At 44.6% G+C, this 18,247-nt stretch overlaps 1 protein-coding gene across 1 annotated transcript; it reads left to right on the forward strand.

Moving 5' to 3' along the window:
• Positions 1-10,277: 10,277 nt before the first annotated feature.
• Positions 10,278-18,150, forward strand: LOC139403113 (E3 ubiquitin-protein ligase TRIM21-like). The gene is made up of 14 exons (XM_071146823.1): positions 10,278-10,500; positions 11,018-11,601; positions 11,886-11,981; positions 12,453-12,608; positions 12,955-13,032; positions 13,242-13,380; positions 14,449-14,499; positions 14,606-14,656; positions 14,768-14,812; positions 14,918-14,962; positions 15,950-16,003; positions 16,164-16,190; positions 16,429-16,604; positions 16,805-18,150. Exons 1-14 carry the CDS (start codon positions 10,362-10,364, stop codon positions 17,177-17,179), a joined length of 2,016 nt encoding a protein of 671 aa, XP_071002924.1. The 5' UTR covers positions 10,278-10,361; the 3' UTR covers positions 17,180-18,150.
• Positions 18,151-18,247: the final 97 nt, after the last annotated feature.

Here is an 18,247-nt window from a genome sequence, read left to right on the forward strand (position 1 = left end):
AGGGCTATATAAATACATTTGATTTGATTTGATTTGATGTATGCAACATTATGGTTTTATGAATGAATGTGTGAAGACAAAGATCAGCCTCAATATTTGTCTAAAACAGTCTGGATGAGCCCCACAACTATTCCTGCTGTTATCCTTCTCTATTCAAAGTATTGTAGTAGTAGTACTAAGAATCACAGGTAGATGGCGCCTAACGTCACACACCAAAACAGCAAGTTGCACCTCATGACTCAAAGTAAAAACAACTGAAAACTCCTGACTGTAGGCCTATACTGCCTAATTCCATTGGGTTTGGTGATGGCAGCCCTTTAGTCACCGCACATTAGCCTAATAATATCAGCCTGACAGGTTGGCAGAAGGGGAAAAAATATATTTGCATGGGATCGATTACACAATGCTCTATGCCGAGTAGGCCAAAATGCAGTGTGCTTTAGTCCTTTTGCCTAATGAGTAGTTCCTCCCTTTGCCTAATGAGTAGTTCCTCCCTTTGCCTAATGGGTCAGTCCTCCCTTTGCCTAATGGGTCAGTCCTCCCTTTCCCTAATGGGTCAGTCCTCCCTTTGCCTAATGGGTCAGTCCACCCTTTGCCTAATGGGTCAGTCCTCTCTTTTGCCTAATGGGTCAGTCCTCCCTTTGCCTAATGGGTCAGTCCTCCCTTTGCCTAATGGGTTAGTCCTCCCTTTGCCTAATGGGTCAGTCATCCCTTTGCCTAATGGGTCAGTCCTCCCTTTGCCTAATGGGTCAGTCCTCCCTTTGCCTAATGGGTCAGTCCTCCCTTTGCCTAATGGGTCAGTCCTCCCTTTGCCTAATGGGTCAGTCCTCCCTTTGCCTAATGGGTCAGTCCTCCCTTTGCCTAATGGGTCAGTCCACCATTTGCCTAATGGGTCAGTCCTCCCTTTGCCTAATGGGTCAGTCCTCCCTTTGCCTAATGAGTCAGTCCTCCCTTTGCCTAATGGGTCAGTCCTCCCTTTGCCTAATGGGTCAGTCCTTCCTTTGCCTAATGGGTCAGTCCTCCCTTTGCCTAATGGATCAGTCCTTCCTTTGCCTAATGGGTCAGTCCTTCCTTTGCCTAATGGGTCAGTCCTTCCTTTGCCTAATGGGTCAGTCCTCCCTTTGCCTAATGGATCAGTCCTTCCTTTGCCTAATGGGTCAGTCCTTCCTTTGCCTAATGGGTCAGTCCACCCTTTGAACAAACACACACCATTCTCTAAATGACTTCACGTTTTGTTATTAAGTTCATGCAGTTTTATGTTCTCAAAAAAATTGAAAGTTGCGTGATGTTTCCACCTACCTGTACTCTTGTCGATCAACCCAAACATTTTTTAAGTGCATATTTGGGTTATTCAGGTCTAGTTAGATTCAGCACCTTCTAGCTATTGTCATAATGTCATAGCAGCTTAAAAACAGGTGACAGCGCAAGAGAACACACCCATGGGACAAGCTGTAGGCCTACTTGCTGGGTCAACCAGGCTTCTTACGTAGACAATGTGTATGAATAAAACCACAAATGTTGTCGTATTCCACATTAAAACAAATCTAGCCTACTTTCAAATTACACACTTGAAATTGTCAGTCAATGTCAGTTGATCTGCTGCACCACATTCACACACAAGGCACGTCAGTCATGTCACTCACGTCACTAACATCACTCACAGCTGCTGAGCTAACAATCCTCTCCTTCTAACTGTGTCTGTATGGTGTCTGTGTGGCTACTAGAATTCTTCAAAGACTTACAAATCATTAACTCTTTATTTGCACACTCAAGGATTAGTATACAGTTACAGCACTTAGACTTTATGTTTAATAGCATAACCTTGAGGTGGATCCTGAAGGGGACTTGAATAGGAGAACCAGTAAGACGGGTGGTAAGATCTGTCTACCTACATGTACGTATTACCTCAATTACCTTGACTTACCTGTGCCCCCGCACATTGACTCTGAACCGGTACCCCCTGTATATAGCCCCGCTATTGTTATTTTACTGCTGCTCTTTAATTATTTGTTATTCTTATCTCTTACTGTTTTGGGGGTATTTTCTTAAAACTGCATTTTTGGTTAAGAGCTCGTAAGTAAGCATTTCGCTGTAAGGTCAAATCAAATACCTGTTGTATTCGGTGCATGTGACAAATACAATTGGATTTGATTACATTTTTTAAGCTCTGTGTACTTTTCCTCCAAGACAGGACACCATTGTAGTTGAATGTGCTCGGAACCACAAAAGCCTTACCTCTCGTGATAACATTTAACAGGTGTAGCCTGTGTCTCGCAAGCCCAATGATATGTTATTAGACCTACACCGCCCGCCACTCTCTCACTCAAGAGTAAACACATGTAATACGGTTGTGTGCGTCAAGGGGCCACCATCTCTGGGGAAATGCTACCTTAGTTATGGGAGTTTAGGCGAGAGAGTAAAGAGAGGTACTGCTAGAACAGTGCCATGAGTTAATCCTTACAAATCCTTTAGAGGATGTCAGACAGGTGTGGAAAAGGAGAGAGAGAGAGAGAGAGAGAGAGAGAGAGAGAGAGAGAGAGAGAGAGAGAAAGAGGCAGAGAGAGAGACAGAGAGCAAGAGAGGCAGAGAGAGAGAGAGAGAGAGAGAGAGAGAGAGAAAGAGAATTAAATGCATACCTGAACCTGGTCGGCACACCTGTCTGGCTGGTTGGATTGGCTGAGGGAGGGAGGAAGGAACCAACTGTAAAGTCTGCAGTTACTCCATCATGATGACAACAACCTCAGTCTAACTCTGGATACCTGTTGAGAGCAGTGAGGAAAAGACAGAACGAGAGAAAAGGGGAAAAGTGTGTAACAAGGAACAACAAGATAGAGGAGGGGGAGACTGACAGAAGACAGGACACTGGACATTATCCACTTGGAAGTCTCAAGGACTACAGAACAGGTACTAGGTCCATCTCAAAATGATAAAGTCCTAGCTAATAAGCAAGCCTTTTGCATATATTTTCATGTGGGCCAGTGCATTGTGTGTGTGTGTTTCTCCAATACTAGCCTATTGTACACCTGTCACATGATGGATCATAAGTGGGTTTGCCAGTGGTGCTTAGTTTGTAGAATTGCTACACTTCATCAGACTTGGTATGATAGTATTATATTGGAGCTAGCTCATTTCCATTCTCTAAATATACACCAGGAGGAGCCATGTGAATCTGTGAAGAAAGCCTAAGCATATGTAAATGTGGGGAAAGTCTCAGGTGGAGACCCAAACTTAGTCCTGAAAAATGTAGAAGTACTGAGACTAGGAAGACGTAGCTACTTTGCATGTGTCTCCTTCAATATCTAACTACATTAGGCCTCAACATAGATGTCACTTAAATATCTAGTTAACAATAGCTAGCAGTAGAGTAAACTCAAAAACACAGACTATTTCCCTAGTACTATTCCACAGTAGGCCTAGCTCCTTCTAGCCAGCTAGCTACTTCTCCCGTAGGTAGCTAACTACAGTATATAGGCAGGGCTCCGAAATGAAGGGTGTCCTGTTGTCCCAGTGATGATAAAATGTCTGGAATGTCTGGGAAGATTCAAACAGACTCTGGGACAGTTCTGGGAGGATAGTTCCACATTCATACAACTACTGCACATACAAAACACGTAATAATAATACGCTGTTAAAGCTAATGCAAGAGATTAGAACGTTTAGCTTAAAATGTTAATGAGCTATTATTTCTGCACATTTTAAGCGCAGCAATGCGCACTAAACAGTAGGTTATGTGTCAATGTTCCAAATGCAATTCATGGGACCACTCTGTTCTATAGAGCTACATTCAGGCTACACAGAATAGATGTACATACGCTAGTATTCCAATGTTGACCTTTTTACAGGCCATTTTTTTATGTGAATTTCTGGCTCAGCCCCATTTATCTACTTCAGTAGCAAATTAAATGACTGTGAATGACATAGGTTCTCAAGTAGACCCATGTTGGCATATCAAAACTTTAAACAAAATATGTAGACTATTTTAATTTTGGATGGTTCATCTTCATTTTGGGGCGATTTAAATTGCACTTCGGAACGATTTTGGGATGGTGATAAAAACGGTTAGTCTATTGGATAACTATGTCAACTCCACTCTTGCTGTGAAAAAAAAAGGACTTCCGACTTCAGTGCTTTCAAATGAGTTCCGACATTGAGCGCGGCCTCCTGTGGTCGGAAAAAAACAAATAATAATAAATAAATAAATAAAAGATGTGCCTCTTGGGCCCCCTTATAGGCTCGGTCCCAGCCCCTAACTCACAATTGATCAGTCACAATAATTTAGTATGCAGTTTATTTGAATGTTAATAATCAGTTACCCAATCAAGGCAGGGCCAGCCCCCTACCTCTTCTCCTCCCCCATCTGATGATTATCAGAGCGGCAGCAGACAGCAGCAGGCTGTCTACACTCACTGAGAGCTCCAGAGTCTTCCTGTGGTTGGCGGTTGCAGTAAAAAAGTACTAATTATATACTACATACATACTGACTAATTATATATTATATAATATATAACCCTTGAACTCAACTCTGGATCTCAAAGCCAGTTCCACTGCATTTGTTCATTGATCCCCTCTAATTTACTGATTGTGGCTGTATCCGGCACTGACAGAGATGGCCGCCTCGCTTCGCGTTCCTAGGAAACTATGCAGTACCTCGTTTTGTTATGTATTATTTCTTACACTGTTACCCCAGGAAATCTGAAGTTTTATTACATACAGCCGGGAGGAACTATTGGATATAAGAGCAACATCAACTTACCAACATTACCACCAGGAATACGACTTTCCCGAAGCGGATCCTCTGTTTGGTCCACCTCCCAGGACAATGGGCCACAGAAGGGGCAGACGGAGCGGTCTTCTGGTCAGGCTCCGTAGACAGACACATCGCCCACCAATCCGGAGTATACTACTCGCCAATGTCCAGACTCTTGACAACAAGGTAGACGAAATCCGAGCAAGGGTTACCTTCCAGAGAGACATCAGAGATTGTAACATTCTCTGTTTCACGGAAACGTGGCTCACTAAGGATACGTTATCGGAGTCGGTACAGCCACCTGGTTTCTTCATGCAGCGCGCCGACAGAAACAAACATCTCTCTGGTAAGAAGAGAGAAGGGGGTGTATGCCTTATGATTAACGAGTCGTGGTGTCATCATAACAACATACAGGAACTCAAGTCCTTTTGTTCACCTGATCTAGAATTCCTTACAATCAAATGCCGATCGCATTATCTACCAAGAGAATTCTCTTCAAGTATAATCACAGTCGTGTATATCCCCGCAGACACCTTGACGGCCCTGAAAGAACTTCAATGGACTCTATGTAAACTGGAAACCACATATCCTGAGGCTGCATTTATTGTAGCTGGGGATTTTAATAAGGCTAATCTTAAAACAATGAATGAGTGACATATCTGGATCATTGTTACTCTAACTTCCACGACGCAAGCAAAGCCCTCCCTCGCCCTCCTTTCAGAAAATCTGACCACAACTCCATTTTTGTTGCTCCCTGCCAGGTCTGCTCAGGTCTGTTCAACGCTGGTCAGACCAATCTGATTCCACACTTCAAGATTGCTTCGATCACGTGGACTGGGATATGTTCCACTCACTTCTGTCATCATGAAGTGCTTTGAGAGACTAGTTAAGGATCATATCACCTCCACCCTATCTGACACCCTAGACCCACTCCAATTTGCTTCCCGCCCCAATAGGTCCACAGACAACACAATCGCAATCACACTGCCCTAACTCATTTCAGCCCTCTCCTGTACTCCCCGTTCACCCATGACTGCACGGCTATGCACTCCTCCAACTCAAATATCAAGTTTGCAGACGACACTACAGTGGTAGGCTTGATTACCAACAATGACGAGACGGTCTACAGGGAGGAGGTGAGGCCCGCAGAGTGTGGTGTAAGGAAAATTATCTCACACTTAACGTCAACAAAAGGAGATGATCGTGGACTTCAGGAAACAGCAGAGGGAGCTGCTCCCTATCCACATCAACGGGACAGTAGTGGAGAAGGTGGAAAGTTTTAAGTTCCTCGGCGTACACATCACGGACAAACTGAAATGGTCAACCCACATAGACAGTGTGGTGAAGAAGGCGCAACAGCGCCTCTTCAACCGCAGGAGGCTAAAGAAATTTGGCTTGTCACCAAAAACACTCACAAACTTTTACAGAGGCACAATCGAGAGCATCCTGTCGGGCTGTATCACCACCTGGTATGACAACTGCTCGCCCACAACCGTAAGGCTCTCCAGAGGGTAGTGAGGTCTGCACAACGCATCACCGGGGGCAAACTACCTCCAGGACACCTACACCACCTCTCACAGGATGGCCAAAAAGATCACCAAGGACAACAACCACCCGAGCCACTGCCTGTTCACCCTGTTATCATCCAGAAGGCGAGGTCAGTACAGGTGCATCAAAGCTGGGACTGAGAGACTGAAAAACAGCTTCTATCTCAAGGCCATCAGACTGTTAAACAGCCATCTCTAACAATGAGTGGCTGCTGCCAACATACTGATTCAAATCTCAAACCACTTTAGTAATAACAAATTGGATGTAGTAAATGTATCACTAGTCACTTTAAACAATGGCACTTTATATAATGTTTACATATCCTACATTACTCATCTCATATGTATATACTGTACTCTATATCATCTACTGCATCTTGCTTATGCCGTTCGGCCATCGCTCATCCATATATTTATATGTACATATTCTTATTCATTCCTTTACACTTGTGTGTATAAGGTAGTTGTTGTGAAATGGTTAGATTTCTTGTTAGATATTACTGCATGGTTGGAACTAGAAGCACAAGGATTTCGCTACACTCGCATTAACATATGCTAACCATGTGTATGTGACCAATAACATTTGATTTGATTTGATTTAGACCTGGGACACCAGGAAGGTGCAATTAATTATTAGGTCGAACAGAAAACCAGCAGGCTCCGGGCCTCGAAGGGTAAGAGCTAAGTACCCCTGATATGTAATATGAAGATAAATAATAGATACATAATATATTTCCTTTATTATTATATATATATTTTCTTTAAAGTATATTAAAAAAAAATCTCTGTCTTGGTCCCACCACTGGCCTGGGACCCCCAGGGGCTTCTGCCCTGGTAATCTCCTGCATTAATCTGGCCCTGGTCCCTTGTGTGTTGGCCTACATAGGAGTCTACCACATTTTGAGTTCTATCAACTTTAAGTCCTGTGTGACTGTGAGTCTTGTCCCACAAAATACGTGTCTTTGATAGCCAGCTCTGTACATTTATCTGCATCCAATAGATGATGTAAATGGAAGTATTATGTCATTGATTTCACGTTGCCTAGTCACCTGATAGTTGATGAGAAGTAGTACTCAAGGTACAGATGCATGATAAGAGAGATGGCAAGTACCTGTGGATTTTCCTGCAAGAGAAGATTAGTATGAGATAACACAGTGAAGGAAGTGAAGAAGTGCATTCTATTTAAACCAGTATGGCTTTGGGTGACCAAAGCCAATCATGTCATTCATGTCATGCATTTTATCAACAAATTCAAACACTACTAACTTATAAAACAAAAGGCTGATTTGTCCCCAATTTTGATCAAATATGTCGCTTGCGGTCACGTTGCGCTTATGAAAATATATATAATATCGTAAGGATGTGGTAGCCTAAACCTACTGGTGATGTTAAACATGTGTTCTTCAATCATTTTTAAGATCTGACATGCCATGCAGCCCAGTGCAGTGCAAGACATGTCATAGGCCAATGGTTAACCAATCATATTTTTCAAATCCTGAAAGGCAAAATTCCAGGTAACCTTGGAGAGGAAAGTTATGCCTTACAAGTTTGCTTCTGAGGAAGAGCTGCAAAAGTAAGTAAGTAGCTGTATTAGGTGGAAATATAGAAGGTCATTTCGTCCAACTTCATTCAAAATATAGATGTTTTTCTTGAGACAATATGTGTGGGCATAGGCAGATGTTGAAATTGGAGGATACATTTGGGCATATTCTATATGTGTGGGCATAGGCAGATGTTGAAATTGGAGGATACATTTGGGCATATTCTATATGTGTGGGCATAGGCAGATGTTGCAATTGGAGGATACATTTGGGCATATTCTATATGTGTGGGCATAGGCAGATGTTGCAATTGGAGGATACATTTGGGCATATTCTATATGTGTGGGCATAGGCAGATGTTGCAATTGGAGGATACATTTGGGCATATTCTATATGTGTGGGCATAGGCAGATGTTGCAATTGGAGGATACATTTGGGCATATTCTATAATGAGATTCAATAGGCTACATCTGTCCGTACAAACGTTGAGAAATGATGACGGAATTTAAATTTGTATTGCTCTCTTCCACCTTAAACCCCATGAGCTCTCTCTCTCTCTCTCTCTGTGTGTGTGTGTGTGTGTGTGTGTGTGTGTGTGTGTGTGTGTGTGTGTGTGTGTGTGTGTGTGTGTGTGTGTGTGTGTGTGTGTGTGTGTGTGCGTGCATATGGATATTTTACATGTGGCCACCCTAGTATGGCTACTGACATTAACCATAAACAAATGAAAGATAATAATAAGTACTAAGAACATGATATACCCTGGGTGGTCATGACATAGGCTGGGTGGTCATGACTTAGGCTGGGTGGTCATGACATAGGCTGGGTGGTTTTGACATAGCATGTGTGGTAATGACATTGTCTAGGTAGTGATTTGTGAAAGTAACATTGTGTGAGCCCCAAATAGCAGTTTAGGTTACAGAGTGCAAACGAGTAAGTGAGGATTACTAGCAGTCTTATTTTGTGTTTTAAACATATTGCCTAGTTATAGTGCATGTTTAAAGATGTTTCCTGTCAGGCAGAGGCTGTGGCCTAACAACAGCCTGAAGGCCTATTGATCCTTGTTTTCTCCAACCAGATAGTCCAAACAGGTAGTTTTTACCATGTTGCCATAGGCGACAGTATCAGCGCTGGTTGAGGTCTCCTCTGTGCTGCCGGTCCTACTTCATTCCACCCCCTGTCTGATGTGACAGATACAGGCCTACTGTGTGTAACGCGGGTAAACATCAGTCAGAGTGCACAGACCACATTCTTCTACATTATCTCACAGGCAGCCATGCTTGACTGAGACAAATGTTCCTCTGTGGAGGACACAGTCTCTCTCTGTGTGTGTGTGTGTGTGTGTGTGTGTGTGTGTGTGTGTGTGTGTGTGTGTGTGTGTGTGTGTGTGTGTGTGTGTGTGTGTGTGTGTGTGTGTGTGTGTGTGTGTGTGTGTGTGTGTGTGTGTGTGTGTGTGTGTGTTGACAGACATTACCTAAACAAAAGGGACATTTACACACACTCTCAATCCACCTAATACCTGGGAGCTCCTGTCCCCTAGCTGCAGAGATCCAGATAAGTAGCCCTACCAGCCAGCCCTAGTGTCTCACCGGCCCCAGCCTCAGCCCCAGCCTCAGCCCCAGCCCCAGCCTCCAGCCCCAGCCCCAGCCCTATCCTAAAGCCCCAGCACCAGCCAGGCTCCCTCTGGGCTGGGCAGATTCCGCTCAACAAACTTTTTAATGACACCTAACACTTGCGTTCTGTTGCCCCCTAGCTGCAGAGCTCCAGACCAGTAGCCCTACCAGCCAGCCCTACCGTCTCCCCAGCAGAGGTCCAGACCAGTAGCCCTATCAGCCAGCCCTACCGTCTCCCCAGCAGAGGTCCAGACCAGTAGCCCTACCAGCCAGCCCTACCGTCTCCCCAGCAGAGGTCCAGACCAGTAGCCCTACCAGCCAGCCCTACCGTCTCCCCAGCAGAGCTCCAGACCAGTAGCCCTACCAGCCAGCCCTACCGTCTCCCCTGCAGAGCTCCAGACCAGTAGCCCTACCATCCAGCCCTACCGTCTCCCCTGCAGAGCTCCAGACCAGTAGCCCTACCAGCCAGCCCTACCGTCTCCCCTGCAGAGCTCCAGACCAGTAGCCCTACCAGCCAGCCCTACCGTCTCCCCTGCAGAGCTCCAGACCAGTAGCCCTACCAGCCAGCCCTACCGTCTCCCCTGCAGAGCTCCAGACCAGTAGCCCTACCAGCCAGCCCTACCGTCTCCCCTGCAGAGCTCCAGACCAGTAGCCCTACCAGCCAGCCCTACCGTCTCCCCTGCAGAGCTCCAGACCAGTAGCCCTACCAGCCAGCCCTACCGTCTCCTCTGCAGAGCTCCAGACCAGTAGCCCTACCAGCCAGCCCTACCGTCTCCTCTGCAGAGCTCCAGACCAGTAGCCCTACCAGCCAGCCCTACCGTCTCCCCAGCAGAGGTCCAGACCAGTAGCCCTACCAGCCAGCCTTACCATCTCCCCTGCAGAGCTCCAGACCACTAGCTCTACCATTTTCCCCAGAATGGCTCTCTCCGGGTCGGGTGGCTTCCTCTCTGAGGATCAGTTCATCTGTTCTATCTGCCTGGATGTGTTCACCAACCCAGTCTCCACACCCTGTGGTCACAGCTACTGTCTGGACTGCATCTCCACCTACTGGGATGGTATGTATTGTGGCTTTGTATATACTGTACACTACCTGAAATATAAATGTACATTTGTTTGTATGTTTACATAGGCCTATATACTGTATATTACCTGAAACATAAATGTTCATGGGCCTATAGACCCTACACAACTTGAAATATAAATGTACATAGAGAGAGAGAGAGAAATTAGATTGTATGTTTACATAGGCCTATTTACTATACACAACTTGAAATGTAAATGTACATAGGTCTATATACTGTATATTACCTGAAATATAAATGTACATAGGTCTATATACTGTACACTACCTGAAATATAAATGTTTACTTAGGCCTATATACTGTAGACTACCTGAAATTGAAATGTACATTTGTTTGTATGTACATGAGACCAATACATGCAACAACTTACATCCATGCAATCTTATTGGTTGTTTCCTATTAGTAGGCCTTTTTCATCACATCCCCATTCAGAGATCAATTGTATTCCACCTTGTGAATGAATGAAATGAACTGTAACTTGTTGTTGAAGGAGGAGGAGGGAAGACGTGTGTGTGCCCGCTGTGTAAGGAGAGCTTCAGGAAGAGGCCGGAACTTCACATCAACCGCACCCTGAAGGAGATCACCGAGCAGTTTAAGAAGATGGCGGACGGATTGGACCGGGGGGCCATGGTGTTTGAAGGAGGGATTGAGAGTCAAGGTTGGGGTGGCGGTGGAAATGAGGGGGTGTCATACGGGGTTGAGCGTCCTCCGGTCCCTCCAAGACCCCCAGGGATGGGTGTGATGCCTGGGGATTTGTTGTTGGAGATGAAGACCAGGTTCCAACGACCTTCGAACTCCAGAACCCCTCCGCCCGTCCTCCACCCCCACCAGCCCTCACCCTTCTCCTCCAACACCACCGCCCTCTCGCCCCCCGCCCCTCCTGTTGTCCCACGCAGATACACCCTGAGCGGGCCGGCTGATTCCTCCACCGACGCGCCTCTCTGTCCTGAACACCAGAGGGGGCTGGAGTTCTTCTGCCGGACAGACCAGACGTGTGGGTGTGCCGTGTGCATGGAGGGAGAGCACCATGGACACCAGGTTATACCAGCCAAGAGAGAGTGGCTCATTAAGAAGGTAGGGAGAGGGACAGAGGTGGAGGAGCAGAGGTGTGTGAACTAATTCTGATGGAGATGTAGGGTACTCCAATTGCAATGCTAATACTGTAGAAATGAAAACATACTGTATTAACCAAAGCTATATAGTCAGTTTAATCAACTCTACACAAAAGAGACTGGGTGTTTGAAACATATTTAAATTGTGTTAATCACATGCTTCGAGGTAGAGGTAGATATGTACATACTAGGAATAAGGAATAAGTACATTGCATTATGTTGACTCAGGTCTGTTTCTGTATGCAGTCTCAGTTGGAAATCACAGAGGCAGAGCTGAGGGACATGATCACACAGAGAGAAAAGAAGGTGGAGGACATCAGGACATCACTGGAGAACATACAGGTGGGTGTCTGGAACACACACACACAGACACACACACACACACACACACACACACACACACACACACACACACACACACACACACACACACACACACACACACACACACACACACACACACACACACACACACACACACACACACACACACACACAGACACAGACACACACACACAGTACACACACACACACTCTCCCTGCCCCTCATCCTCCCTCTCTCTCCCTCCCCTCTTTGTCTTTCAACCCTCTCTCCCTGCCCCTCATCATCCCTCTCTCTCCCTCTCTCTCTCCCTCCCCTCTTTGTCTTTTCATCCTCTCTCCCTGCCCCTCATCATCCCTCTCTCTCTCTCTCTCCCTCTCTCTCCCTCTCTCTCTCCCTCTCTCTCTCCCTCTCTCTCTCTCTCTCTCTCCCTCTCTCTCTCTCTCCCTCTCTCTCCCTCTTTACCTCTCTCTCTCTCTCTCCCTCCCCAGGTGTGTGCGGAGCATGAGACAGCAGGCAGCATGCATATGTTCTCTGCCCTGGTGAGGTCTGTGGAGAGGAGCCAGGCAGAGTTGTTGGAGGTGATAGAGATGTCACAGCGGGCTGCACAGCACCGAGGACAGACCCTCATCAGAGACCTAGAGCAGGTGTCATTTTATTCATTCATTTTATTTGAGTGAATGGTTTATTTCAGAGAGAATGGTTTATTTCATCAAGAGGACAATCATATCAATAGCAGAGAAGGCGGAGTTGACACAATATTATTAAAACTTAAATCACACGAAATGTGATGCATTGTACTAGATATGGCTAAACAGCTCATTTGCATCTTCAGTAGGTGATCAATAAAATAAATTCATACTGCTATCTTTTTAAGCTACTGATATTGCTGATTGTTGTCTTTGTGACTGTGTTGCTGCAATGGTTGACAAACCAATTCCCTCTGGGATTATTCATAATAAAGTATTTATTGTATTTTCTTTCCTATCATAGGAGATCTCTGAGCTGAGGAAGAGAAGCGCTACCCTCACCCAGCTAGCTCAGTCTGACGACTACGTACTTTTCTTCAAGGTTAGAGACTCTTTCTGTTCATCACATCTTTTTGTCTTTATTCATCCTTTTCAACAATTTCTACCTTTTTTGAAACCGTTTTTTCCTTTAGTTACCTTAGTTACAAGGTAAGAGGTACTTTTCCTTTCCATTCTCTTCATTTAAAATTATCTTGCCTCTTGTTTTTTCTAATTCATTTATTCCTCCATTCTCTTTATTCCTCTTCTCAGACATTCTCCACCCCGCCTCAGACCAGGGATTGGTCGGATGCTGTTGTGACCTCTGACCTCACCTCAGGGGCGGTGCTTCTGACTGTCAATCAAATGGTGGAGCGGTTTCGGGAGGAGCTCAAGAGACTGCCGGAGATCTGTGAGTTATGGCTGACCGTTGTAGAACTCCTATACATTCTATGAGTACTATCAGTTTCAAAGTGGGCAAAACTGGTTGAAATTACGTCAAGATTTTACCACTTTTGCTCGCTGGGTTGTTGCAAGTGACAGACAGTGTTGAGACGGTCTAACTTTACTTTATGAGCACTACTACAATACTATAGTGTTGAGACGGTCTAATTTTACTTTATGAGCACTACTAGGCTACAATACTGTAGTGTTGAGACGGTCTAATTTTACTTTATGAGCACTACTTGGCTACAATATTGTAGTGTTGTGACTGTCTAACTTACCTTCATGAACACTAATAGGCTACAATACTGTAGTGTTGAGATGGTCTAACTTTACTTTATGAACCCTAATAGGCTACAATACTGTAGTGTTGTGACTGTCTAACTTTACTTCATGAACATTACTAGGCTACAATACTGTAGTGTTGAGACGGTCTAACTTTACTTTATGAACACGACTAGGCTACAATACAATATGTGGAGGATGATGTAGACCATCGATACTCAACTGGTGGGTCGTGACCCAAATTTAGGTCGCAAGCGGTTTTGAATGGGTTGTTTGTGTCAGTAAAATAAATAAAAAATGTCATATAAAAATACTCCAGTCTGAACTTAAACAACTTAAACCAGGTAGAGAGTGTGAATAAATGATAATGAACTTCCATTTTTATATAATTTAATCTCTGAACAATTAGTCTTCAATCACAGTATTTTCAATATAAAGCTATTAGCAGCACTATTTTGGTTGATTTTATTGTCTCAAACCGGTGAGTTTATTAACAATCTTCATCAAGAACATGGGCAAAATGTATTTATTGACAATGAAAGAGGTGGGAATATTGTTCCCTTGTCATATAATTGCTATATTTAAAATCAATACAGAATTAAAAATAGTTTTTCAGATTATATTTTGCAGATTATTTTTCCCATTGCAAATATTGTGTTGTGACTGAGACAACCTAGTTAATTTAGGGTCCCAAGGCAAAACCAGTTGAGAACCTATAGACCCATACACTGCATTGTCTTTTGTTGGCCAGGTCTGCGTCCTCAACCTCAAACAGACCAATCCGTGGGGAGATATATTCCAAGTAAGGTCTACACGCTCAAAGTACCATCCCATCTGTATCTTTTAATGTTAATTATGATCTAATATGTGTCTGATATTGATTAATGCATTCTCTTATGTTTGGCCAGGGTTGCGTCCTCAACCTCAACCAGACCAATCTGTGGGAAGATGTAGTCCAAGTATGATTTTCATTCATGCCTGTGTCACACTCAAAGTCCCAGCTCCTCCCATTCCGTGTGTCTAATAATCTATACGGTATTGATTTGATGTATTCTCTTTTGTTTGGCCAGGTTTGCTTTCTCAACCAAACCATGCTGTCGGAAGAAATAGTCCAAGTAAATCCAAGATAACATTCATGTCTCTGTCACACTCACAGACCCAACATATGTCTAATAATTCATGCAGTAATTGATTTCCTGTATTCTAATTTGTTTGGCCAGATTTACCTTCTCAACCAGACCAGTCCCTGGGAAGAAGTAGTCCAAGTAAGATTTAAATTAATTCACGGCTGCTTCTGTCACACTCATCCCTTTCCATTTGTTTGTAATAATAACACTGTATTTGATTACATGATATTGTTTTGCCAGGTTTGCGTTCTCCACCTCCAACAGAACACTCTGTAGGAAGAGATAGTCCAGGTTTGCGTTCTCCACCTCCACCAGAACACTCTGTAGGAAGAGATTGTCCAGGTTTGCATTCTCCACCTCCAACAGAACACTCTGTAGGAAGAGATAGTCCAGGTTTGCGTTCTCCACCTCCACCAGAACACTCTGTAGGAAGAGATTGTCCAGGTTTGCATTCTCCACCTCCAACAGAACACTCTGTAGGAAGAGATAGTCCAGGTTTGCGTTCTCCACCTCCAACAGAACACTCTGTAGGAAGAGATAGTCCAGGTTTGCATTCTCCACCTCCAACAGAACACTCTGTGGGAAGAGATAGTCCAAGTTTGCATTCTCCACCTCCACCAGAACACTCTGTAGGAAGTCCAGGTTTGCGTTCTCCACCTCCACCAGAACACTCTGTAGGAAGTCCAGGTTTGGATCTGTTCCTGTTTCTTTCACACGCACAGGCCCATTCCATATGTGTCAGTTACCAATGATACATAAAGTGTCTAATTAAGGTATAATGACCGAGATGGTGGTGTTTGGAGGATAAATTGGTACAATGTTGTTAGGCCCGAGACGAATATATCCTCCAAACACCGGCTTCGAGGGCATCGTCACTTTTGTACAACGGTTACTAACATATTCAAATAACGATTGACATATTTTCATTAAAAGCTTGACTTGATTAATATATTCAAACTATTTCATCCTTCCACAAGATATAAGCCGACACAGATCTAGGGTTGCTACCCAAGCCGGCTGGTCGTTCATTTTATTAGTTCGGTTACCATGCGATTTTAACCAATCAGCATTTAGGATTAGACCCACCCGTTGTTTAATTACATGTATTCTCTTTTGTTTGGCCAGATTGGCTTTCTCAACCTCAACCAGACCAGTCAGTGGGAAGAAATCCAAAACCAAGTAAGGCTTTGATTAATTTATTAACTCAAAGTCCCAGTCATGTGATAATACATACAGTATTTGATCAGGGGTTAGATGGTTTAACATCTCTCTCTCTCTCTCCTCTCTCTCTCTCTCTCTCTCTCTCTCTCTCTCTCTCTCTCTCGCTCTCTCTCTCCAGAGGTGAGGAGAGTGCAGGAATATGCAGGTATGTACTTCCTTCTTCCTGTATCATGTTTTCTGTGTTCATGTGTCAAGCACATTCCTGCTAGTTATAGACACAAAACTGCTGATTGAACTCTTGATTGGTGATTGATGACTTTTTCTCCCTCTTTCTCTATGCCTCTGTTCTCTCTTTCTCTCCCCCACTCATTCTCTCCCTCTGTATGTCTCTCTCTCTGCCCCCCCCCCCTCCCCTTCTACCTCTCCCCTCCTCTCCCTCTCAGTGGACATCACCCTGGACCCCCTCACCGCCCACCCACGCCTGCTCATTTCCGATGACGGCAAGCAGGTGCGCTGCTGGGACCGCTACCAGCCCGTGGCGGACGGCCCCGAGCGCTTTGACCGTGTGGTCTGCGTCCTCGGGCGCCAGGCCTTCTCTTCGGGACGCCATTACTGGGAGGTGAGAACAGAAGCAGGGCTAGTTTCATTCCAACAGCCATCAGGCTGAAGAACAGTGGCTCATAATGGGGCCTGATAGATGACGGGACTGTATGCCAGGGATGATGTGAATATACATGTGCTCACCATCCAGTGTTGTTGTATTGCATGATGTTGTATTGTAGTGTATTGATTATGACTTTGGGTGATTTGTATTCGTAGGTGGAGGTGGGTGGGAAGACGGACTGGGACCTGGGCGTGGCTAGCCACTCCATCAACAGGAAAGGGAAGATCATAGTAAGCCCCGCCCACGGCTACTGGTTCCTGAGTCTCCGGGATAAGAACGACTACGCGTTCCGAACGGAACCGTCGACAGCGCTGGGCCTCAACCACAAACCCAACCGTATAGGGATCTACGTAGACTGTGATAAGGGACAGGTGTCGTTCTATAACGTGGACGCTAAGATACTCATCTATACATTCACCGACAGCTTCTCGGATGTCATTCATCCCTTCTTCAGCCCTTGCACCAATAAGTCTGGCAGGAACGAGGCGCCGCTCATCATTTGTCCTGTCTCGATGCCTCTGGTGGACTGAGATGGGTTTTCGTTTTTGTGTTCATTCCTAAAGGTAGTTTCCTTCAGGCTGTCCTTGTTCAATGTTCTTCACTGAGCCAATAGGACGGGACTGGATAGGGCAAAGCAATATGGGGGAAGCTATAGCTGATGCGCCCAATATACCCAGATGTCTCATGTCAACATAGGGAAGGGAACAAGGCCAGAAGAGAGGGAACAATTTTCTGCAATGAAATACAGTCCCTTAGAACCATTCATAATGACCTCCTGTGTTCTATGGAGCTGACCAATGGATAATCTGGATACTGAGTCTGGATTGGACTGATCATTTTGACCAATACAACCGACTACAGTCCATCAGTCTGAGAATGAAGGATTTCACCATCTGTCCTTATCACAGGATGGATTCATCTGTCTATATAGGGTCATATGTGTCTCACATGGCTCCCTATTCACATATAGTCTGCTTCTTTGACCAGAGCCCCCATGGGCCCTATGTATTGCATTACTATAGGGAATAGTGTGTTATTTGTGACATAACCACAGTCATTACAAATAAAACATATTACTTGTACATTACAATCCAGTTTTTGAAGAATGTCCACAATAAACCAAATGTAAACTATGTGGACTGGGAGCCACTGAGTAAGACCCAGAGACAAACACAAAGACAAAGAATCCTTCATGAGCCAGTCAATTTAGTCATCGTATTCTACACAGAGTGGACAAAACATGGATTGCGTATGTGTGCCATTCAGAGGGTGAATGGGCAAGACTAAAGATTTAAGTGCCTTTGAAAGGGGTATGGTAGTAGGTGCCCGGCTCACCGGTTTGTCTCAAGAACTGCAACGCTGCTGGGTTTTTCACGCTCAACATATTGGATAGCCTGGGGTGAATGAGACTGAATACTTTTTGGAAAACTATATTAGTGACAGAATATATTTGAATCATGTTGTGATAGGAGTTCAATTGGAGGCTAATCTAATAAATCATTGCATGAATTTTTCTAAAATAACCCTGACCTTGAGTTGTCCATCTTCTTGAACTTTCTAGTACAGTATTGTATAGGCTATTATATTATATTATACCC

The sequence above is a fragment of the Oncorhynchus clarkii genome, unplaced genomic scaffold, assembly GCF_045791955.1.
Source record: "Oncorhynchus clarkii lewisi isolate Uvic-CL-2024 unplaced genomic scaffold, UVic_Ocla_1.0 unplaced_contig_5351_pilon_pilon, whole genome shotgun sequence".
Taxonomy (NCBI): Eukaryota; Metazoa; Chordata; class Actinopteri; order Salmoniformes; family Salmonidae; genus Oncorhynchus; species Oncorhynchus clarkii.